Below are 26167 nucleotides of genomic sequence, written 5' to 3'. Positions count from 1 at the left end.
GTTCATAGATTAGTGGTTGCTTGTTTTTCCCACAATGTGCATGGATGGCATCTTGAAGCCTCTTTGTTTCTTGTATAAAATTTTCCCCTAAAATTGAATACACAAAGAGTTATACTGTAGAACAGCGTTAAGGAACCGAAAATATTGAAAATAATCATATAAACAATAACTTGAAATTAACTTCAATTAAATAAAGGAAAAAACGATTCAAACTAGTTTTCCTTCGAAACCTTAACTTGAAATCACCTTAGACTACAACATTTAAGCTTAAAATTTTTTGTGTACTATTAAGCCTTACAATTTAGCCAACTTTGCTGAACTTACCAGTAACTTTAAAAAATCATTGCCCAGTTCAGCTGGAGGTGGCAAAACGTTAGTGGCAGTCACGGGATTTTCTTCTGACGACTCATTTTCTATCAATATATTATGTAAAACGAGCTAACATTAACTTTAAATCCTTAAGTGTTGAAAAGAGCCAATAAAATTACCACAAACTCGCACAGGTTATCTTACCTGCATCTGTACTGTCCAACTGTCCTTGACTCCTCCTGATTTTGGTGTAACATTTACGGCAATAAAAGGCATTTTCAAATTTTACGTATCTTAATTGGAAAGTTAAACGAGACTGACCTGTAAGTTGAAGTTTGACTTGAATTCTATCTCATAAAAATTAGTAACCGAGGTGTCTGACATGCCCACCCTCTGCCACCCTAGATAGGTGCAGTTACCTTATTTCCTCCTTTTTGGGATGCCTCTACTTGGTTTGTGGTTCCGCCACTTGAGCATTGTTTTTAATGTATGATTGTGACGTCAATCCAAGTAGGCTTCGTTCGTTCTTCATGTCAGACACCTCGGTTACTACTTTTTATGAGATAGAATTCAAGTCAAACTTCAACTTACAGGTAAGTCTCCTTTAATTATACTTCCACAGCCCTAACTAATCTTCATAAAACTAAAAGCTACTCCAAAACAGCCATCAAGAAAACAGCTAAACACACTAGAATGCCGAAGTAAAACCACTTAAAATATTAAATTCCTTGTAAACATCCATTAAATCTGAGTCATGGAAAATACAGATCACACAAGTTGGGCGTTTCTCCCCAAACAACGCTATTGCTATGGGCCAGACAAATGTCACCTGTAGACACTTTCCCTGAACTCAGGGTCTGTCCAGGGATATCCATTGTACCACCCTCTTTTGACCCCTCTTTTCAGCACAAACATCATCGTTTTCCCCCTGGGGTATTTTGTGTTAGGCTAAGACCAAAAAGGCACCGAAAAGCAAACAATCAAGGCTGATGCACTGCAAAAAGGGGAACAAAAACTGCTCTCCCGAGCTCGGAGAAAGTGACCTAGTAATCCGGCTCAATGGCATGCCTATGGGGAAAAGGCTTGTGGGGTCACTCCTCTGATCTCGAGAACACAAAATAAAAGATAAGGAACAAGACAGCCTTAGAAATGAAAAAAACAGCAGAGTGCCCAAAATTACTTCAGTTTCATCAAATCTGAAAAAATCCCTGACGACACTGAAACGAATCACTGCAATCGGTTCCACTTTGGTCTAGGGCTTCCCAAGTCAAGAACGCAAAATCACCAAACATCTTTCATCCCCCGGTGGCCTAAAACTCAGATTGCCATCCCTGGACCATGAAGATATTCACATCTGTCCAACAAACGCACCTCGATTAATAGGGAATGTACCTTTTCTTGCCTTAGTTATTAGTCCCGCAACCTCAGCCTCTGCCTTTGAAGCGACCAAGCCGATCAAGATTTGCTGAAAGCCTGGGTTGGTTACCAGTGGACGACGCTGCCTTAAATGGCAGAGAGAGGCTCAGTCCTCTTTCTTGTCTTTGGTAACGTTATCCACCTCATCAAGCGCCACAATCTCAGCGTAGAGATAAAACAAAGCTGCTGGATGCACAATCACAATGCAGAGAAAGGATAAAGCTGTCTCAGCTGTTGACGCATCCATCTTCTATGTCCACTTATCCAATTGCTCCTTGCACGCTTCCACAGTAGCAGTAGCAGTAGCAGTAGTAGGAGGAGGTCTATTATAGTCTGGCGTTTTGGCGGTTTAAGCCAATTTTGAGTGCCGGTTTGCGGTTTCATTCATATTTATCTGGCGGTTTACGGTTAAGAAATTATCGTGCGGTTGCAGGAAATCATAAATTTAGCTTGAAGTTTTCGGTTTTTGCGTGTTTTTCTGGCGGTTATTCAAACACAGTTAAGAGGCTCAGAAAACTTGAGCGGTAACTTTATCTTGCTTAAAGATTCTCTCTTTAACAAAGGATTGCCTTTTAGGTTTAGACCAAGTCAGTCAGGGCTTCCCTCTGTGTCCCCGGCCATGTGGGGAGGGGTGGGGAGGTAATTGGTAATTTGATATAAGGCCAGGCTTCAAAGCTTCGAAAGGGTCACGAAAGCGCGTGGAAAGATTGCGAACGATGTGGCAAATGTCGATATAATTAAATGTGTTGCCTTATTTGACAAGCATGGGGCAGTGCCAAAGTATTTTATCTGTAAGGAAAAATTTCGCATAAAGCTGCTTCGTTCTTTGTACACATTGCAGCAGCTGAAAGAGCTATTTCGGTAAGTGTTGGTTTGTTTATGATATCGTAAGACTTCATTTTATTACAGTCCTTCAATTCTGACATTCTTTAACAACTTATAATTCGGCGAAGCGAATGTAGTTTGAGCATGAGATGAGGTGAATAGTGTATTGGAATAACTATACTCATGTTTTTGCAGGAAAAAAAGAGAACCCACTCCAAATTCATAGCTTTATATTATCAGTTAGCTCAAATGTTATAAACTTGAGTGACCCTGAATGTTCATGCTGTCATGAAAGGAGCATACTATCTTGCAGCGAGCTATACAGCGATTAATGGTTGTCTTTTTAACGTAGAAGCTCAAAAAATATGATTATACTATTTACTCTGGAACAACTAAACTTTTTACGCATTTTAGAGGGGTTGGTGCTCTTGAAGACATTGCAAGACAGGCCGGAATTGGAGAGAAGATAGAATTACGCCTTGGGAGGCTTGACGCTGCTGGAGAAAGAACATCGATCAACACAGACTCACAAATGGAATTAGAAATGCCGTCCATTCGAAATCAGGTTGATTAACTGCAAGGTAATCAAACATAATAACTCGGTTCTGTCCCGCAAATATTTATTTGCTATCACTGAAGAAAATTAACTATTCCGTTAAGGAAAAGTTCTATAAGCCCTCCCTCTCCACTACCCTCCGACCCTCCCATTTAGAGATTGGCTTTTATAATAACCTCTCTAATAACCCACCCAAGGTCACCTCACCTCACCCTTTTGGAACACAACATTTATAATTTGCCCCTCACATTCCCTATTGCAAAGCCCACTTCATGAAGCCCAGTTGGTTGTTGATGCATCAAATAATGTTAAAATTCTTTGATCAATGATCTACCCAATTTAAAGTTTCAGTACACTCCATCCTCTCTGTTAAGTCCCTCGTTAATAAGGCCTGAAATAAAATACCCTCACTCGGGGACCTAGTAGAGCTTTTATGGTAAGTTAGGTTAGTGTTAGACCTCGTCTAGGAGAGCGAATTTTTGGCTTCACAGAAACAATGGTCAACCTCAGAGAGTTGGACGATTGGACGTTTGTGTTGAATTCGCACATTTCTTGTCCAACGAGTGCTTTCTTTGAACCGCAAAATGAAAGCTAAAATTTTGAGAGTGCTTAAGCCTAATCATTTAAAGGAGCGCTTACACTCTTGACATATGGCTATGATGAACTGTCACCACGGTGCGCAATCCCGTAGTCGATGAATGAAAATTGTGCAAGGGCGATCTCGTGAAAAGTGTAGTTAACCGAACCGCAAAATGAAAGCAAAAAGTTTACGAGAGTGCTTAGGCCTAATCACTGAAACGAGCGCTTAGGCTTAATCAGGAAGCGAGTGGTATTTCCTGCAGTTAACAGAACCGTAAAATGAAAGTTAATTACCCGAATTGTAAGATGATTTGATCAACGTGCTATAAGAACAAGAGATACATATCAACAAGGAGATTGATCACGCTTTAAGAAACATCATTGTTTGTGCTCGATCATCGTGTTTTATGAACGAGAAATACATATACATCAATGTCCCTCACTCTTTTTGTTTGGCGCCTTAGACGGGAGAAATACTGCGTATCCACAAAGCTCTGTGTCTCCAATGCGTATCTGCGTACCCGCGTATCCACCCAATTTAGTGTAAAGCTTCGACGTGGCAGGGTATTCGGTGAAGCCGTTGATTTCACCAATAGGCTTTTTTTTTGTCTTGTGATTTATTCACCCATTTTTCTTCACATTTCTTTGAAGAAATTATGTCTGTATGAAAAGTGGACAAGCCGAAGCCGCGAGTGTGTTAGATGAGAGGGAAAGCAAAGCTGAAAAGCCTTTTCAAATTGTCATGTCATTTAACGGGCGCACCGGAAAACAAGTGGGTGAAAGACGAAAATAAACAAGTCTGTTTGTTGGAAGCGTGCTTGAATTGCGACAAATGAGCCCCAAAATCAGCAAGAATTTGTGACGCTGATGAATGAAAATGGTTTAAGGGCATTCATGAAAAGCGTAGTTAACCGAACTGTAAAATGACAGCTGTAATTGCCGAATTTGTCGAAATCGCCAATGTTCATCCGCGTAGTATAAATACCAATGGATGAACTAATTTGACGAAATTGGTAAGACATCGCCAAAATTGCCGATTTTGTGAAAATCGCCAAAATCGCCAATGTTCACCGGTGTGGTGTGAATACCAATGGATGAAGTAATTTGACGAAATTGGCAAAACATCGCCAAAGTCGCCAATGTTCACCCGCGTGGTGTCAATACCAATGGATGAACTAATTTGACGAAATTGGCAAAATATTGCCAAAATCGCTAATTTTGCCAAGATTGTCAATCGTGCAGCTCTTTCGCCAAATCTGCCATTTTGGTCATCGTGTGCTTTTCTGGACATAAGTGTGTGAGACGCAGAACCTGACCACGATGGAGTGTGAGCTCCACGACAAAACCACTGCAAACGTATACAGATCCTTTTAACTGGCCAGCAGTATCACAAAAAAATGTTTACGACTGATTAACCGACCAACCAACCAACCAACCAACCACCGAAGTGAGCGAGGGAATTCATTTCCGCACATGACTGAATTTTAAAAAAAATGCAGTCTTAAAAACTAATCAAACCACAGGGAAGCATCGTGCTACCATCCAACCTCATCGCCTGAAAATGACTTGAAACATGCCCATTCTCGTCACAAGCGACTACGTCATGAGGATGATACTTAAGAACAGCGACCTTTTTCACGGCATTAGAGAGGGAAGTATTGTAAGGCCCTGAACACAAAAATAGCATTCAATGGTCTTCAATTTACACTGCTGGATCGGCTGCTAGATCCCTGCCGCCTATCAGAAGGCCTCTGTCCTCGGTTGAGATCATTCCATGGTAAAGGTAACGTAAATTTCACAAGCTTGTTAGAACGACCACATAAGAACAGACAACACACCCAGCTCTAAAAAATTGTACTTTTACAATTCGTTATAAACATCTCGAGCAATCTTTGTGTTTGTGAACAGCCCCTTAGACCTCAAAACCTTTTTGTTCGCTGGTTACTGAATGGAGTTGTATAAAAACAATTTGTTTAATATCTTGTGGTCTTCCTGAGGAGAAATACGATTATTGAGCTAACACATCGCAAAGAATTTGCTACGTGCTGTTAAAAGATCGGTTATGAGGATAATAGTCCTAGCTGCAGGGCAGTGTCGGTTTTTAGAAAACAAAAGCGGTTTCGAAGGAACAAAATATGGTGGTTTACGGAATATACGACCCCCTAATAATAGACCCTCTAGTAGGAGTAGTAGCACGCCAAGTTGGGGTTCTGCGGCGGGTCGATCAGTGGATAATGTGGATCAAACAATTTGATCCACATCCCTCGCCTCTAACCCTTAACCCCAAAGCCTAACGAACAAGCTAGCCCCAACCCTTCCCCTAAACGGATTAAAAAGCTATTGTTCAAGTTTTCGCCTCTCTTTTCACGATGTTACTGCAAACGCAATAATGCTTTTTTTTTCTATGTGACATGACTTGAGTATTTAATAACTTCAACGGGACTGATACACTTGATTGCGCACATACTAAGTCCTTATTGTTTTCAATTAGAATGTAATGATTTAATAACTTGAACGGGATCGTCACAATTAATTGCACATATACAAACTGCACAGAGAGCTTTGTCTACACGCCTGAACATGCCCAATTGGCGTCACAATGACAATTATGATTACCAAGATTAATTCTGACACCTGTGAGACAATCGTTCATTTCAACGCGAGTGCTAGCACAGTGTGGATCAAAGAAGAACTCTTCCTTCGTAAAATGGCTATCTTGAATTGCAAACCTCAAGCTTCGATCTTTTGGCTTTGTAAACTGTTCCGTCTTTGGTTAGCAGGACTTTACGCTTCTGGCCTTACAGTTTCACAGACTTAACGGCGAGGACTCCTTTTTCTTCCCCGCCGGCAACAGAGGCACCTTGTTGGAGTCTAGTGCTCCAACCCAGTAACCGCGCTGTACAATCTTACACACGCAAACCTTTATTTCTGTTTGGTGATAAGTTTGTTTTGGATATAACAAGCTTACACATATCCGTGATTGGTTTCTTGATTTTTAGTGAAGTTGGAGTCAACTTTTTCTGTGATGCAGATAAGTAAAGAAACAGACTGTGCATTGCAAATGCTTTATCGAATTAAACAAAACCATCTTTTTGCAAGCTGATCATTTCGGCACAAATAACTTAAGGAAATATTTAAGTAATATTCCTACCGCTATGGATGCTCTTAGCAGATAAGGACTTTTTTGCTATATCTGTGAAAAGTAGTTCTCTTTAAAAAAACGAACGACACAACGTAATCGTAACAGTCATTACCTTAATCCAACAAAAAGAAAAAAAAAGTTGTCTTGAAAAGCACTTAATTCCGAGTCAGCCCTCAGTTGCTTGATTAAGTGTTCCAGCTGAACGTAAACAAGGATTATTTTTCACGTGCGTTCTGCGGCTCGAGGCTGCTACACGGCCATACTATGTGAACAAGAGCTATTGGCAGTTGACGGTTTTTGTGTTCAGGTAGAAAACGATTTGGAAAATTTTTTTTTTCCTGCATTTTTCGCTGGTTTTAATCCAGGTTTGACATAGTATAGCTGTGATCAGGACACACTGGTGGCTACGTAGTTATTCAAGTCATGCATTGGAGGGATATAAACTTAAAGCTAATTGTCTACTTTTAATTTCTTTAGAGTTGCTTTTTGGTCTGCCTTTTGCAATTTTTGGCATAAGTCTTATCTTAAGAAGATTTTTAAATTTGAATCTGATAAGATTGCACTTTGCCTGCACGGCCTACGACAGAAGAGAAGAAACGAAAGAAAAGAGAAAGAATGAGAACGACACAACAGTATACCAGTAATATCTCAAACTTGGTGGAATAAGTTACTCCACAAATTCCTTTCTTGGACACTCTTACAAAGGCAGTAGTTTCTAAAGAAACTGTGGTGCTGCGTCGGTGGGGAACTAGTATACAAAAATTTGGTTTTATCAACCGAGTTGATAATGTAAATTGACCACGGTACAGAGATTCTTAAAGCTGACGTTTCGAGTGTTAGCCTTTAGTCGGAGCGAATCAACGAATTGTGGGTTATGTGTAGTTTTTATAGTAAAGTGGGAGCTACGCTATTGGTGGTAACATGGCAACGTGAAAAACAGGAATACATTAGTTAAATGAACAGCGTTCGTTAATACCGTGAGGATTAAGGGTCCCGATTTGGAAGATAAATTTTTGTTCCCGATTCGTGCGGCTGTCCGTCGTACCTTGATGTAAGGAAAGGCCGCGTGTTTTAAGGAGTGGTTAGGGAGATTAAAATGACGAGCGACTGGTTTAGATGCATCCTTGTCATTCTTCTCAACATCATAAAGGTGTTTGCGGAATCGGTTGCCTAGTCGTCAACCTGTCTCGCCAATGTATAACTTATTGCATAACGTAAAGGTCATGCAATAAATGACATTTGCGGAGGTACTTTCGAAACGATCGGTGACCTTAACAGATCACTTAGATCCTGATATTTTGCTAGTGTTAAGAGTGAAAGGACATCAAAAATTTGATACCTTATTTCAGATCTGTTACAGCTGTTACACGGTTTATTATTATTTTTTATTTATCCACAACTATGGTGGGGGTCGCACAACAGAGCGAGGCTCCAAATTAAGTGCGCCCTTATTACCCACCCAACCATGATATACCACAGAAGACAGACCACAACACCGGGAACTACATGTCCTACTCTTTGTGACAAGTGTGCGGGTTCTTTTACGGATTATGAACATTGAAGGGTTATGAGACAGGACCTCCGGCTTATCGTCCTTACCCAAGAAGACTAGAGAGTCTAACCATTTGCAGATGTAATTACAAAGGCAGCACTTTCTCCTCAGTTATTTAAAGATCCTGAGTGTTGGTCTGGCCAGAGTTGAACTCACCACCTCACGCGTGACAGCCCGGTGCTCAACAAACTGAGCCACCGGTGCGCGGTTGGCTTTGTTGATGATCGTATCACTCAACACTGAGCACATACCCAATTCAAGACTTGAAAGAACAAACGATACCCTATTTCAGACCAAAACGGCTAGAACACCATACCCTTTGGGGCTGGGCATACCTACAGTATATAGCCCATATATCAGAGTACACCCAACCCCCCCCCCCCCCCCCCACCGAGGTCTCCAGTTGCTTACTGCTTTGAGCATCCCACTAGATCACGGAGGGTTATGGTTTCAAATCTGAGTATCACATACTTGCTTAGGTATCTACCGATCAGTTATTTATAAGACTGACAAGGTGCCAACAGTTTATTTATTCATAGCTTCTCCATCCTGTGTTTCAACAAATACTTCTTCATCCAACAAATTCTGTGACTCTTCAAGAGGCAAGGCTTCATGAACATACTCAAATGATCCCCCATCAGCAAATTGTGCAACTGTATGTCCTTGGCCAGTAAGCACCCATCTTGTAGTTAGCAGGCCTTCTACACCTACAGGACCCCTTGCATGGATACGACCAGTGCTTACACCAACTTCTGCACCTGAAAACATGCAATGTTGGTTAATTGCATTACATGCAACCTGTTGCTCTGCTATGATAAATTCACCTACCAAGCCCAAAGCGATATCCATCGGAAAATCTGGAACTGGTGTTATGGAATACACATGCACTGTCCACTGATTTTAAAAAAAAGTGGGCAGTGTCACCTAGAATAAAAAAAATGCCATAATACACATGATTATTCAGTGAAAATACAGTAAACGAATCGCATTTTTTAAAGAGAAAACAATCTCAGAAAGCTAAAGAAGCTGTGTTACAAGGAAGCAAAGAAATGTATATTTCTGACGACATGATTCCATTTCAAATTGACTAAGATATAAAGAAATGCTTTTAAATTTCATGAAATATCCCAAAACTATTATAAAGTTTATTTGCATATGAAATCATCAATTGGAAAGACCTTCGACCTTTAAATCACTTGGTGCAATAATTAAGCATGACCTTAAATGAAACAACCACACTGATTTTAGCAAAAGTAAAGCCAGCAAACGATTGTATAAGATATTCCAGAGTATTAATATGTCAAGTTAGAATCTATGCAAAAAAGAGCCCTTAATAATGTTTCCCAGATTACAGTTATAATGAAGCTTTGACCACTTCTGGCCTTGACAGCCTTGAGAAAAGACGACTTGCAAGTTTAGCTGCAAATGGAGGTTACGCACTTGTCGTGAAGTTATTAGCGTAAAATATAATCGTAGATCTGGGCATGAAAAGTCTTTCCGCCTTTACATTAGAACCAAGAGAACGAACGATATTATTACCTTAACATTTTTAGATTAGTTTTATATTTGTATTGTAATTGTTAATTTTACCACTCGACAATTCAGTTGTATTTTAATGCAAGAGTAGAATAACCCTATTTATTCAGCAAGACCCAAGCTGATCACAAAAATGCTATGCAAGCTGTCCCTCTCCTTCAGGGAATCAGAGAGAAGAATTTTTGCTGCAAGCCGTGAAAGATGTCTGTCCACCAATGGCCCACTGATTTTTTGGCCTCCATTTGTCAGCAGATTGCATGTCTGCAGATGACAAACAAGTACAATTTCATCCCTTATCAACGTGTTAAAAACGTAGATGAAGTGCGCAGCTTTCTTGATTTGGCACAATACAGCTTCATCTCCCAGAGTTCAGGGATTCCACTGATAGCCATACAGAAATGTAAAGGTAACCAGTTCAATTCACAAACATATTCTTCTCACAAAAGCCACACTCACACAAACTTCCAATATTGATAAAGGCCAGTGAGGAAAGCTTTGTCTGTCAAGGTAATGTCAACCTAAACAATTGTTTTATACTTCATTCAAAAATTTGGTTTTATCAGTGGAGCTGATAATTGTAAATTGGCCACCGTACACAGATTCTAAAAGCTGACGTTTCGAGCGTTAGCCCTTCATTCAACCTGACATAAGAAATTACTTACCTCCTCATTACCTAAAAATAACAAAACGATAACAGTACAATTTTGTAATTTTGTTTTATCCCAACTCGATTTTCTTTTTTCAACAAAAACCAATTCTGATTTGTTTTAAAGAATTTGGTGCCTGTTACAGTTGTGGTTACACAGCAGAAACCATGCATGGTTGATTTTAAGCTTGCCACTATAGACATGCTCTAGCAATGTTAGTGCACTATTCACTGTAGTTGCCAAAAAAACTATCAAAGGAAGGAATAGGTAGATTGCCTATTTACTCACAGTTGTCAGTAACTATGACATCAGTGTGTGAGCTCCCATAACGATGTACATGATCAATAGCTTCCTGGACATTTCTAACCACTTCCACTGCACATTCTAACCCACTGTATTCCTTTTTCATACTCTCGGCTGGGGCTGGAGCAAATGGTAACATCTTTACCAAGTTTGGCCCTGCATGAACTATCACCTGAAGATACATGTAAGAAATCAACAACTAATAAAGGTGTTGCATTTCTGAGCTGCACGAGGGAGCTGAGATGTGACATAGAAAACTCACCAAGGATTGAGAGCTGGAGAGAATCGCATAATAATAATAATAATAATAATAATAATAATAATAATAATAATAATAATAATAATAATATTAAGAATAGTAATGATAATAATAATAATAATAAGAAGAATAATAATAATAATTTGTATAATTTTGTATAGTGATAATTGCAAGGTTCACAACCGTTTAACAATGACATTATGTAAATAAGAATAAAAGTAAATATTTGCAAAAAACGTATTTCTAAAAAAGGGTATAGTCATTAATTAATCAATACAAATATTACGATTAACAGACAAAAAACAAAACATAATACAAATAAATAATCATTAATAGAGTAAACCCATGAGATATCACAGGTTTTGTACTTATCATGCATCTTATATCACATATCATAAAATCATGCACCAACTCAATGGCAATAACTAGTCAGGATATGCTAGTTTGAAAAGACAGGTTTTAAGCAAGCCTTTAAATATAGCTATAGACGAACATGACCGGATATTAGGAGGGAATGAATTCCACATCTTTGGGGCTACACAAGAGAAACCTCCCTTTCCATAAGAGTTAAGATTACAAGAGGGCTTAGACGGAAGATCGAGGTCACATGACCTTAGAGTCTTTGAAGGTCTTTTAAGGTTTGATTAAGTGAGACAAATAGGATGGTGCACAGTTATTGAGAATTTGAAAGTAAGGTCCGTTTTAAACGTCGCATTTCACATGTGCAGAATCTAATTCATATGAGCGACAACAATAGATTTTTCTCATTTGCATTAGATTCAGCACATGTGAGATGCGACGTTTAAAAAATGGGCCTTAGAAGTAAAATCTTATATTGAATTCTTTGTTCAACAGGTAGCCAATGTAGACTACGCAGAATTGGAGTGATACGTTTGAATTTGTGAGAAAAGGTGAGGACCCTGGCTGCAGCCTTCTGTACCGGCTGTAAATTATGCACTGAAGATTTAGATAGGCCTAATTTGGAAGAAATGAATGTGTTGATACATGCAAGTGTCTCACTGGCCTTAACGCTGATGTGTTTCCTGATTTTTCAAATGTTCCTTAAATGGAAAACGCAGGATTTACAAATATAAGATGTTAGGACAGCAAATTTTAAAGAGTCAATTGGAGGCCTGGGACGATAGGATAAGAAGAGAGTAGAAGACCTTCAGTTGTATCACCTTTCATCTTCTGTTTATTCTGCACCATCCACCTATCGATTCCAGTAACACAAGCTTTCAGTTTTGATTTCGCAGAATGAAGCTGAGACACAGAGGATGTTGAAAACGTGATGTAAACAGGGCTGCAAAAGCTAAATTCGGCCGATCAAATAGTTTTGTGACCAATCTCCCGAGAAAAAACCTATAGATGGTTTTCACCTGACGTCACAGCAGCCATGCTGGTGTACAGAACAATAGAGAAAAAAGTCTTTTGGGAATTTGACCCTATTATAATGCAAAACATGAGCCATAATGTGCTATTGTTTTGTTCACCAACATGGCGGTCTCGGCACGAGATTGAAAACCATCTATTGATGTAATTTGTGACAAACGGTATTGACATATATTAATATTTTGCCAACACGGAACAGAGGTCTGGGTGCGAAGTCCTTTGCGTGGGCTCATGGGTTGTAGTGAACTTAAGCACCAGACGTTTTCTACGGGGCGATGGAAACCAGAAGTCAAATTTACTTCTGATCCATGTTTTCTGCCGACAGGGTGAGCTGTCACAACTCCGACTGTAAAACATGGGTTTCGCTTTTATGATTTTCGTGCTTTTATATCATTTTGAATGCAATGTTCTGTACTTAGTGATACGTAAAATATTAGTCTATCGTTTTGGCGCTTGTACAAGAGATTGTCAAGTATTTACATTCATTTTTTTTAGCCTTCAGCGTGAAGATGGCTATCAAAAAAACAACCTGTAATGGAATGAACAGATGACCATGGCATTTTCCTGTTGCGTGAAATGATTGATAGCAAATTGTTTCAGTTCAAGAAAGGCTGTCCAGACCATGGCAAAATCTGGGAGTCAATCCATGAAAGATTGAACAAGCTCGATAATCCAAAATTTATGATTAAGGAGAAGAGGTGTGTCAGGGACTGATGGAATCTGCTCAGGCCAAGTTAAAATGCAAGAGCCAGACTACAAGACCTACAGATTGAACTGAACTACAGAAGCAAACAGAGCAGCAAGTGCAGATTTCACAGGCATTGACGACCATGATGCAAAATCGGGTTAAGAAGTAAGATCTTAAGTTAGATCACTCAAGAAAGAACACACTTTAATTGTCCTTAACAGTTAATACGAAAATATTGTGATAACAGATATTGTGATAACAGATAGGACTGTCTTCTGGTGCTGTGCTTTTATAAGAAGATAAACATGGAGTACATCATCCTGTTTGCTACTTCTCAAAAACGTTTAGTAAAAGCCAAAGAAATTACTCCACCATTGAGAAAGAATGTTTCGCGTTAGTGTTAGCCCTCCAGCAATTTGAAGTTTACATCACTTCTTCGAGTCTACCAATCAAAGCTGAGGTGGAGTTTGATGCTTCAAGAGTACGACTTGGATATAACACACATCAGGGGAAAAGATAACGCGATTGCTGACTGTCTTTCAAGAGTGTGAATGTGACAATATATCAAAGAAAGTTCTACAAACTTTCTTTTTTCTTTTTGAAGAGGGGGAGTGTTACAAGGATTGGAATATTCTGGAAAGTTCATGAAGGTCAATGTCATCCAATGTGTTGTTTCAAGAATTTTCTAGAACTGTGACTTGTAAGTTTAGAAATATAGTTTATTGTAATAGCTGTAAATAGTAACTTTTGGAAACTTCTAGACTCTATTCGTCGGATAACTACATGTATCTAAGCGGCTATCCAGTCATTCAGTAGGTTGTTGTTGTGATTTGGGACTTCGTTCCCTGTTTGTGATTTCCAAGTGATATTGTGTGACAAGTGACAAGTGAAGGGATTTCCCCGTTCGTGTGTGATTCTGACATTTTGTTGTCAACTTGGTTTCCATGGAGTGAGATTTCGTCAAAGTGAAGGACAGTACTTTGCCTGTGGTCAGATACGCGTAGAGAAGTATTGAGTTAATTGTACTGAGATTGTACTAAGACTAGTCGCTAGCTGAGATAAGTTGTCTCCCGTTGTTTACAGATAAATAAATTGCGGTTCATGGAAATAACGAGGTTATTATCTTTCTGCCGGTAATTTCTGCCGGTTACCGTAACAACAGTTGTAACCAAAGACAATATATTTGAAAACCGGAAATAAATACACAACTTCATAATTGATGATACACGCGTACTTCACTGATTCCATCAGGTCACCATGATCAGACGTTATGACGTCGTTGTCGTAAGCTGCTGTTTCGCGCATTCCTTTACAGTAATTGCGATGTTGTTAAGTGAGCATACAAAATATGAAGCATGAGGTGAGGATTCCCTCGCTAAGTAGCCGCTGCACATGCTTTAAACCCATGACAGGGGTCTCTTTTCCCATACTCATCAGCCCAGTGAACACAAAAGAAAAGAGATCTTGGCCAGCAGGGAACCATTGACTAAGGATGAAGATGAATGCATAGGGAAAGCTTTACAGTATGAGCAGCGCATAAATTCTTTCTCTGAATCCCACTGTAGCTAATCAAATTCGTTTAACCTCTCTCTTTGAAATTTGCATCTATTTTTCTTTTCTTGCTTGTTGGCTCATCTTCTTTAGCTTTATCGTGGATTGATATTATCATTCAAGGCAGATTTACTCACTTTTGTAGAATGTGAAGTATGGCTCTATATTTATGTTATAAATTATTGAAAACAAGACAATACAAGCGTGATGACTTGACTGGGATATAATTCACTTTTTTACAATTATCTTACCTTGAAGAAGAAGGCTTTTATTTTTGTCCCCCTCTTGACATTCCACTATCACAAACTTTTAACATGTGCAATAAGAATGTGCTTTATTCGCAGTCTTCATTTGTATGTGTTAGCAGAGTATGGGATGGAAACGAAATATCAACAGAAAAAATGAACCTTCACTGGCGTTGGGGGAATTTGTTAAGGAAACTGACGACAAATAAACAAACACCGATGAAAGCAAAATAGTGTAAATTTATAATTTAGGGCCAGATTTTGTTATCTTTATATTTGTTGATTGATGTTTCTGTTTCGTGACGTACCACTTGGAGCGCACAAGTAGAGTCAGGTGAGAAAGCAGAAAGGCAATTCAGTCCCACTGTACTTGAGCTTTTAAGGCACGTGAGTGCATTCACATGTGCGACCATTTGGTTGTTAACTTGGAGCCCTGCTGCAAGTGACAATTGCTTCAATTGACCACGGCCCCGCGACCCCCAGGACGTAGCGGGGGGAGTGTAACAATGCATTTCTCTGGGGGGATGGGGACAGTATGTTAACAGTGGTGCGGATTTTTCACTGGGACGGTAATGCTAACCTTGACAGAGTGGGACTGGGTTTGAGGACCAAAAAACCTTCCAGCTTCAACATGGTAGAAACAACAGCAATAGCAAATGGAATCATACTCGGCCGTCTACCTACGTGGTTGTAAAGTGCTTACAATTACAGTAAATTGTTCCTTTTGCTAGATGAGACAATGCCGCATGACAAAACCTTTGCACTTTGTTTTTGATGGGGCACAAAAAATTTAAGACATTTTTTTGGTCCAAACATTTGTAAAAGTAATCATCCAGTTTTATTTTCCCTTTCTGAAGGTTCTAAGATAACGTCAAGTCAGCAGCCTAATTTTAACTGAGAAAACTTTCACAGGGATATTTCTCGACAAGATTGGTCTTATAACAGTGATGACCCGAACGTTTTGTGGGCTGACTGGAAAGCTAAATTTTTGAGTATTGTGAACAGCCATGCTCCAATGAAAACAAAATGTGTTAGGTCACGCAAGGTACCTTGGATCACATCAGACCTGTGGAAGGGTCTAACGATCCTCAAGACAAAAGGCTACGTAATAAGATCAATGGAGAGGTTAAACCTACCAAGGCACCCTATAATGCTAATGAATTTTTTCAGTCTAATGGCAACTCACGTAAAGACTGGCAAATGATTAACGCACTCACGTCCCGTCAGAAAAACAACGTGTCTGTGAAAGAATTAAGAGTAGACGGGAACTCAGCAACCAATTCTCACGAGCTTTCAAATGCATTTAATGATCACTTTTCAACAATTGGAACCAAACTTGCTAATGAGGTACCCCTTGTTATTGAAGGTTAAAGTTATGCCGATTACATTGTTAGCAGCAACAACAAGTTCGTTTTCAATCCAATTAATAGTAGCAATGTTTTTTCTCCTCTAAATAAATTATCTAAATCCAAAGCAACAGGTCTCGTTAATATTTCTGCCAAACTAATTCGGGAATGTGCCGATCTTATCTCGATCCCGTTATGTAATACATGTACCTTCAACAAGTCTTTAAGTTCGGGTTCTTTTCCTGATGACTGGAATGTGCTAGAGTGACTCCATTGCTTAAACAAGGTGAACGAACTGATGTGAATAATTATCGGCCAATCTCTTTTATCTCAGTAATAGCCAAGGTGTTCGAGAGAAAGTGTACAGTCAATTATATGGTTTTTTGGGTAATTAAGAGGTTATCACACACCAACAATCAGGTTTTCACTCCTTGCATTCGACTGTCACTGCTCTCTTAGAAGCGACTGACAGCTGGGCTTTCAATACAGGTCGCGGTAATGTAAATGCAGTGGTTTTCCTGGACTTGAAAAAAGCATTTGATACTGTTGATCACGATGTTCTTAGTCTGTACGGAATACAAGATTCTGCTTACGATTGGTTTAAGTCGTATCTAAATAACCATACCCAGTAATGTGTCGTCAATGGTTCGCTTTCCAAAGTCTGTTCTCTGGGCTGTGGGGTCCCTCAGGGAACTATCCTAGGCCCTCTTCTATTCTTGATCTACATCAATGATTTGCCAAATTGTTTATCGTTCTGCCAACCTAGGATGTGTGCAGACGACACCCACATAACATATTCTAGCAGACTTACACTCAGTGCAGTCTACTCTGAATCATGATTTAAGTAACATCCACAAATGGCTTCTCAGGAAAAAACTTACCCTAAATACGACTAAAATCGAGTTTATGTTAATTGGTTCTAGACAAAAACTGAGTACATTATCTGAATCCCTTGAACTTTCGATAGATAGTGTTTCTATAAAACAAGTTTCTACTACTAAATCACTTGGGATTCTGATTGATGATAACATGGCATGGCATATCATATCGAAGCACTATCCAAAAAGATTGCTTCGCCAGAAATACTGCAATACATCTACAATGCCTTGGTACGACCCCATTTCGATTATTGTAGTATTGTCTGGGGGAATTGCGGCAAAACGCTTACAGAAAAATTACGAAAACTGCAGAATTGTGCTGCTCGCATTTTGACCTCCTCCTTCTATGGTGCTGACGCTGGGTATTTGTTACAACAACTTGGTTGGAAAGACCTGATTGCCCCGCGTCAAATCCAACTAGGTTTAATGGTGTTCAAAGCTCTTAATGATCTGGTTCCTGACTACTTATCCTCTATGTTTGCTGAGCGCAGTACGCCAGGCTATGTCTTAAGGGACTCTGCAAACAAATTTAATGTCCCTTTACCAAGAACTAACTACTTAAAAAAGAGCTTTAGTTATAGAGGTGCAAGTCTCTGGAACAGTCTACCCTGCAATCTTAGCAAGTGAAATCCGTAAATAATTTCAAGAAATTGTTAAATGATCATTTTAGTTAAATTTGAAACACGGCATTCATGGAAAACAGGTGTAGTTTAGTGTAATTATAAGTAAGACTTTTTAGATACAAATTTATAATTATTGAATATTGTTATGTAGTTGTACATTGTACTAAAACCTGATGGAATTTTTTACCGTGTTAAAATAAATAAAGATTAAAGATTAAAGATCAATTAGATGAACTTCACGAAAATTAAAGAGCATGCTGTCAAAATTTCAAATATTTTGAATTTCTGTCTTCCTTTCATGCACAATTTACTCGTGCTTATTTGTATGAAATTGTACTTCCAATATTGTTATTACCCATGCAAATATCATGATTTGTTGTCTTCTCCACAAGATGGATTGATCAGTGACCTACAATTCGCTGAGATGACCCAACAAAGTAAATTGCATTCCTCTCATGTTAAAAATACTAAAAGCAGCTCTAAAAGGACAAAAAGCAAAGCAGCTGGATAACTAAATGTACGCTAAAAGCTAAAGACTAGAGAATCAATACTATTCTACTGGTGAAAACAAAAAATGTAAACTCTACCAAAATAAAATCATAACATCGACCAGACTGTGCAAGGAGCCTAATCTTTTGCAGTGAACCAAAAAACAAGAAAAGGAATCTGAATAAACCCAGTGTTTTGAAGAAAGAAACTATCCTTCTAACACAATACAATCAGAGACAAAAATGTTGTAACAATGAAGATAATGTTCTAGCCACATTCAATGTTGATTGTCGAGGACTCAGAGTAATCGCCTGCCTCTAACCTCAACATTGGAGGCGGAAAGGAAGAGGATAACCCTCTGATCTCGAAAAGTGGTACAACTTGTTAAAACCCTCATTGTAAATTCAAGGTTTCCAGGCTGCAAAAGAGAGTCATATGTCATGCTGGGCAGGGATACTAGAAAAAGGTGACAGTGATTGACGTGAGACTGTATGACCTTAAGTACAGCTCACATTGATGGAAGTTCTCCCAACCTACAGACGTGGGGCCTAAGTCTTGGATAGTGGGGCAGAATCCCAAACAGGAAAGATCAGCACTCTAAATGCTGCAAGAATGAGCAAAGCAGATGTGTCAACTGTGTCTTGAGTGTGTTGCCAGGTTCCTTGGGATTGCTAATAAGAAATCGTTCGCAGGACTAACATTTGCATTGGTGAGTACAAAACTTTTAAGAGAAGCCAAAGACTTGTAAATAATGTTTAGAAGTTTTTTGAAAGCTTAGTGGGAAGGGTAGAAAAGGTCAGAAACTGAAATTTCATTGTCACAAGAAATGAATCAGTTGTTTGCCTAAACAAAACAAATTACTACAGTATGGAAGGCGTCACTTTGTATTTAATATTTAGAACACCAGTGGCAGTGTTGCATGCGCCTTCACAATCTCGAGCCGAAGGCTGGAAATTGTGGGGGCCCATGCAACTACTTGTAAAAGGAATACTTTGTAATAGCATCATCAATGTGATGTCATCAATAAAACAGGTATTGTCTTGGAATTATTCAAAGGTTTGTACTAAGGTTGTCATCGGATATCAGAATATTTATATCATTTTCAGGCAATAATTTCCTTAAATTGACGTAAACGTTTTCAGTGGTACGTTTGGATTGTGAAGTTGAAGTGGTTAGTGATGCTCTTGCCCTACCAGTAGATTTACAGTAGATTTATCAAATGAGAAGAGACTTGTACTGCAAAAGATCACATTTGGTCAAGTGTTGTAGATGATAAAATATCTGATGAAGTTGAAACACTCCTCAATATTCCCCACTGTACTTTAAGTTCAAGACAAAGTTGTTCGGAGCACTGAAGCGAAGGAATTACAGATAGCAAAGTAAAGATTGCAAAGTAAGGACTGCACTGTGGTTTGTGTGGAAGCAAAAAGAAGGGATAAGGTGCAAAGGAATGAAAAGTTCAGTGTCAGGTAATGTCCTTAGTCCAGTTTTCAATCAATGAACCGTAATGTTTTGGATAGCTGGAAAATAAAGAGGCAGTGCTAAATGTGAAGTAATAGCCCTTTTCACGGTTAGGTTTTCTCATTTGCACCACAATATAATCTAGCTTGTATATGAGGCAATTTCGGGCTATTTTGTAGTTTTAACCCGAAATTGCCTCGCATTCACGTTAGATTACATTGTAATGCAAATGAGAAAAACTAACCGTGAAAAGGGCTATTGAGTAATAATTAAGTAAAATGTGTTTGGTGTTGTATTTGTCTCATTCATTTCCTTTCAAAGTTACATTGATAAAGTATGATGTTTTCAGACCGGGACATGTGGCATAATTATTGTTTAATTCATTCATCAACCTTAGCTTTTCCCTGCTACCTTTTCAAACCCTCCCCATGCTTTCAGACAGTTGAACTTTATCAGGATTTACACAAATATACATATGACCTGAATAGTGCGTTTCTGTTGGCTGTCTCCCTTATGAATTATAAATGACTTTTACAATGCTGGTGATATCTACATAGAAAAATAAAAAATCTAAAACATAAATGATTATATTATGGTGACAAAAAGGTTGTGGAAAAATTTCCAGGCCGGCAAAGGAATAAAGTAAAAAGTAAAGTGGTGCATTTATATAGCGCCCTTATCACAACGTCTCAAAGGCGCTTTACAATGATCAATTTACCCCCAGCGGACTGGAAGCACATACAGGCGCAAATTGCAGCTCATTTTACTGACCTCAGAAGGATGGAAAGCTGAGTGAACTTTAGCGGGAAAGTCGGAAGGTCGCCAAATATTCCAGTCTCGGGAGAACCAGGAATGGAACCCGGGACCTTAGGGTTGGAAGACAGAGATCTTACCACTGCGCCAACCCCTCCGCTAATGGAATGGCACATTTATTTCCAATTCATCATGAAACGTCGAAGAGAAAGGAATGGGAGGCTGAAAAAGGTCTGGAAAAGGTAGCTAATCGAGTAGTGGCTAAAAGTTTTGACAACTCCGGGAAGGTTACTTTTAGTCAGTGATGTTTCGTAAATTTAATGGGGCTGTTTTTAAAAATGTTTTTATTACACTGTGATAAATGAAATGAAATGAACGCATGTTTTTTAAGTTCTTTTCCATTACTGTTCCTTTACTTTCAAGAAAACAGAGCACAAAGGTACTTTCTTCCTCATCCACTAGAATAGTGCGGACCTACGAGGAAACGGCCAGAAGATGATGGGCATGACGGCAATGGTGACACTAACCAAACAAAGATAACGCCTTTGTTGCTATGCACGAGAAAGCTTTTTTTTTCACAAAAACCTTTCATTGATAGATCCTGTCTTGGGTTCCAGTCCTTCAAAGGGTCACTCACAAACGAGAAAAACGAAATTTCCCAAGAGCTTCGCAACATCACATTGATTTTACTTGTTTAGATCATTGGTGACCTCTATTTTTTAAAACATGAATCACTTACTCTTCTTACAATGTACAAAATATGATGAAATGAAAAAAAAAACACAATGTAAGAAGATATCTTTCTTTCCTTGTGTCCTGAATTCCGGAAGTGGTTATAACAGTTTGTGCTTGCTCGGTGAGGATTAACAGTACTATGACAATGAATTGTATCACTCATCCAGTTGAGCCATATAATAAAACGGAAATAATTCACTTACTGGAAAATTATAGACGATTGATAGATGTTTCGGCCATATTACACGGCCTTCATCAGGAAACTGCCGAGTCAGCTTGGGTCATGCAAGTGTCACGTGATAGCTCACACGGCACGTCTCGTAACGCATGATCCCAAGTGTGCGATAGCACGAACTGTAGCCCCCCTTTCTTGTTAAGAGAAGGGCCCTCTACCCTCTCCCAAACAGCTTCTCTAATGCCACGTCTGACCCAGTATTCTTCCTTGTCCAGGATATTGACATCACTTAGATCAAACTATCCCCTATGTGACCAGTGTCTCTGATGCTATGAAGTCAGTCTTCATATCCTTTGGTTTTTCTACCACTTTCGAGCCATGTAACACCTTAAGGCAGAAGTTGCTAAATGTCAAGGACAAGCCCCGTAAAGAAAAGATCTCCCATGTGGTATACGGGATAAGGTGCAGTTCGGATAACTGCAGTGAAACCTACGTTGGAGAGACCAAGCAGGCGCTGGGCTTGAGAATGGGACAGCATAAAAGACCAAGTACCATCGAGGCACAGAATTCTGCTGTCTATAACCATTTACGAAGCTCGGGGCACTCGTTTGATCTAAGTGATGTCAAGATCCTGGACAAGGAAGAAAACTGGGTCAGACGTGGCATTAAAGAAGCTGTTTGGGAGAGGGTAGGGGGACCTTCTCTTAACAAGAAAGGGGGGCTACGGTTCATGCTATCGCACACTTGGGACCGTATGTTACGGGATGTGCTGACTGTGCTATCACGTGACACTTGTGTGACCCAAGTTGACTCAGCAGTTTCCTGATGAAGGCCGTGTGATATGGCCAAAACGTCGATCGTTTGTCTATAATTTTCCAGTAAGTGAATTATTTTCGTTTGATTAAGGTTACTTCCCACCTTCAGATGCCAAAAAAATCGTTTTCCTTTTATTTGACAAAATTTAAGTCAGTCATTTTATCTAGCGTTTACAAAAGGAAAATGTCAAAAATCTCAAAAAGCGGCTGAGTTATTTAGAAAAAAACCTATTTTCAAATAAAGTTAATGAACTACGAAGGTGTCATAATCTTGTCAACGGGCAAGACCCCCTGGGGAATTTTCGCGGCAAAAGCTCATCGCTCGTATTCATGTTATTTGCATATTTTTATTTACATCACATACTTGACAAAATTCCCACGCGGAAGCTCTTCACGCAAAATAACTCTTAATGGGAAAATCAAAAGCAGAAAAAAGTCCTTGGGTAAAAAAAAACCGGCCCAAAGAAAGATGCTAAAACCTAAATTTGTCATACATAAGGTTAAAACGTGGTTCCTTTATAATACATTTGCTAGCCTTGATACAAAAACATAAGCAATCGCCTCGAAGCGTAATTTTCAAATAATGAAATCATGAAACCTACCCAAGGGAACTCATTTCAGCAATAAGGGCATTTCTTAAGCTGTTCGTCGATTCGTTACTAGTAACATCTTGTTTTTCAGCGACACGTTTTCCGCTTTTGACCTTTTGGCACGGGTTTTGCCTTTGCCTTTGGTGTCTTTGTTCATTGTATTGCGTCAATGTCCTGAATTTCACTCGACTGAGCAATATAAAAAACGTGTTGCAATGCAATGTATTTCCCGGGAAATCTTGATCTATTGTCACAGATGCTAGGAGGTCCTGTTGTTCCATTGGTTTGCGGTTTTATCAGGCGAGATAATCTCCAGGCATGGCGCAAGTTGTTTATGAATCTTTACAAGCGAAAATCTTGCATATGATTTCGGGAGGAATACATCCACTTAGACCGAATTTATAGGGTATGCAGATTTGGCAGATTGTCGTGAAATTTCGCCAGAACATTCCAGAGATAATGACAAACATAAGTGTGTCAGGAAATTTTGATGTTTAACATATTTTTTGCGTGGTGTCCATTTAAGCAACACGTCTCGCACATTTTTAGCTTCTCCAACTTTAGATGTGCATATCTAGACAACCAATCAGAATATCAAAAAAGCCCGACACAATTTTGTTGATTGATGCCTTGTGAATAGGACTGTGCAGCCATTTTCCTCTGACTTTGGAATCCGACAGCCGATAAATTCAATAGAAGAACCCTCGGTCGTTTAACGCCTTACCGGCTTCTGACACTTCCTGAAAGAAAACCGCTAAAATTGTAGTTTTTTTCGTCAAGTACATTTATTAAGCTTTCTAATGATATATAGTTTGTTGGCGTTTTATTTATACTGGCGCGCATACAATGTTTTTGCCGAAGGGTACCCGCGAAGGTGGGAAGTAACCTTAACTCTACTGTTTACGACATCCCTAGCTGCATGCAGGTATTTAAAAAACCCATTCCTATATTTCTATGTACAGAAACCTCTCATTTTTGGAATAAGCAATTTGTGACATTCAGGTAAGAAATGAAACAAATTTCATCGTGGGAAGATTTTCTTGCGAAGGACTTTAAGTAGACTCAATATTTCCAAATGGAAATGTTTGTTGAGACTGATTGTGGTCTTAAGCTTCAAATTCCTTCACTGTCTGCAAAATTTCCAATTCCACTAGTCCTTCTTGCCAGAGTTAAGACTGATGTATTCACATTACTCAGTCTTTTATTCTAACAAAAGAACACAATAATGAAAGAACTTTTCAAACAAGGGTTTTTCTCTGGGCACTCGGGTGTTTCCCCCTCAGTAAAATTGACTGCCAGCTTATGTCATCTGGCTGAGGTGCTGTGATCAGAGGTCATGCATGAGTTGTGTTCTTCAATGGGCCGAGAACCTGGCCGGCAGCACAGCTCCTTTGGTCACTTCAGTCTCTGACTGAAAGAAAGTGCGATTGGCAAGCCAGATACATGTTATTATTATACCAGTAATTATTTTAAACAAGAAAATATCCTTTCTCTCCAAAGTTAACTTGTGAAGATAGTGTTTAACAAAAGTTGTAAAAAGAAAGTGTGCTCAGATACGTATTGTTGCTAGTATGTTGTACGCCAAAAACAGGACAACCTGATTGGTGGATTGACAGTTACCGGCTTCGGGACATCCTGAGGCAAGTGGAAATGATTTTTACTTTCAAGACCCCACCCAATCAAACTCCCAGTATCCCTGGGGTTATTAAATATCTATAATGCAACATCACAAAATAATGATGATGTACCATACCCCCTTCTCCCTCAGTGCTTTCAGCAAACGGTCCAGGAAAGACGACTTGACGAGGTCTCTGTGCACAAGTAGGGTTTCCATAGCATTGCAAGCAGCAGGATAATCACATTTTGAATCCACCACTACAGAACAGAAACACATTAAAAATCAAATGAAATAGAGCCTCCCAATGGAGATCAAGCTGAGACTCAAGGCATCTCAAAGAATGCAAAGAAATTGAAAAAAATAGATAAATCTGTGTGATGAGAGGTGAGTCGAGGGTCAGGGAAAATAATTTCTTTCCTAGAGATAAATGAACATTTTGAACCATCCAAAACTTGTCTTTTAACCAGCACTACAAATAATTCAATAAGCCCAACATTTCAATATTACTGATAGGAAGAATATAAATACCTCTATGGAATCTGATCGTCTGAGGGAAAGTAGCCCTGAGAAGGAATGTTGGCAGTGACTGACATTTCGACAGTCTGAATGGAAGAACCAATTATATTAAACCATTGCCAACCTTTACCTGGGCTTTACAAATGATTACCCTATCTGCATACAACTTTTTCCTCTCAGCTTACAAACTTACTGTGACCTTCAATCACAAACCAGATCATAATGCACCAATCACCATCCTCACAACCAACCACATTACTTTTCCCACTACCAATCACAACACAGACCACAGCATGCCCACATTCGTTTGAATTTCCAACCGTCACTTGACTCTGAAGATGCCTTCCACTCAGGTTGTCAAAACGTCAGTCACTGCCAACAGTCCTTCTCAGGAGTACTTTCACCCAGACGATCAGATTCCATTGAGGTATGTAACTCGTGGGTTCAAACCATTTGCTAATACAAATATAGAGGCTGCAGAATATGTACATTTCATAGTCTCGTTAAAACCCACCCTACCCTACAACTAGTGAGGCCTCACAAATTACCCTGCTGGTGTTAAATGCGAAGACTTTGTTACATGGCAGGCAAAAAGAACTTCAGCTGGTCCAGAAAACCTTTGGTTTTGGAACTACTGTCCTCTCCAAGTAGTTTAAATTCTTCACATGCTTTCAAGTTTCCAGTTGAATGAAATTTGAAGGATAGCCTTGCAAAAGTTGCAATTTGAAAAACCTGGTAACCTGCTTCAACCAATCAGTTCAATGAACGTCATTGAGTACGCCCTGTCAAACTTTCAATTGTGTTGATTTTGTCTTCCTTTCATGTAGATCATTACTAGTAAGCAAAGTTTCCAGACTACAATTTACTAAACTGCACTCCAAATCACGTGATTACCCATACAAACATCATGATTTCTTGCCTTTCCCAAAGGATGAATTAAACACTCAGTAAAAATGTTGAGAGTTCCGTGCACTAAAGGACAGTTGAATTTTGACGAAATCACTATCCCTATTAAGGGGACGAAGGATTAAAGGCTTATTTGTTGCAAGAAACTAGCCAGAGACAATCCTAGTAGCTGTAACACCATATTCTCATGCATTACTTAGACCCGGTTGGGGGCATATTGATTTTATGTTGCAGTTTTGATGTTAAAAAGTTGCTGATAAAA

The 26167-nt window shown here is 39.2% G+C and overlaps 1 protein-coding gene across 4 annotated transcripts in view; it reads right to left on the bottom strand.

Moving 5' to 3' along the window:
- Window positions 1-8886: 8886 nt before the first annotated feature.
- LOC138007091 (delta-1-pyrroline-5-carboxylate synthase-like) overlaps window positions 8887-26167 on the bottom strand; it is a 209368-nt gene continuing 192087 nt past the window's right edge. For all 4 annotated transcript variants that reach the window (XM_068853811.1, XM_068853813.1, XM_068853812.1 and 1 more), the window contains 4 exons: window positions 24619-24740; window positions 10851-11037; window positions 9208-9303; window positions 8887-9137 (listed from right to left, as the gene is read on the bottom strand). In XM_068853811.1, the coding sequence (XP_068709912.1) occupies window positions 8905-9137; window positions 9208-9303; window positions 10851-11037; window positions 24619-24740 (638 nt within the window). In that variant the 3' untranslated portion in view covers window positions 8887-8904. The remainder of the gene's footprint in view (window positions 9138-9207; window positions 9304-10850; window positions 11038-24618; window positions 24741-26167) is intronic.

This window comes from Montipora foliosa, chromosome 6, assembly GCF_036669935.1.
Source record: "Montipora foliosa isolate CH-2021 chromosome 6, ASM3666993v2, whole genome shotgun sequence".
Taxonomy (NCBI): Eukaryota; Metazoa; Cnidaria; class Anthozoa; order Scleractinia; family Acroporidae; genus Montipora; species Montipora foliosa.
The sequence above is the reverse complement of the archived record's forward strand: the minus strand, read 5'-3'. Positions and strand labels throughout refer to the sequence as shown.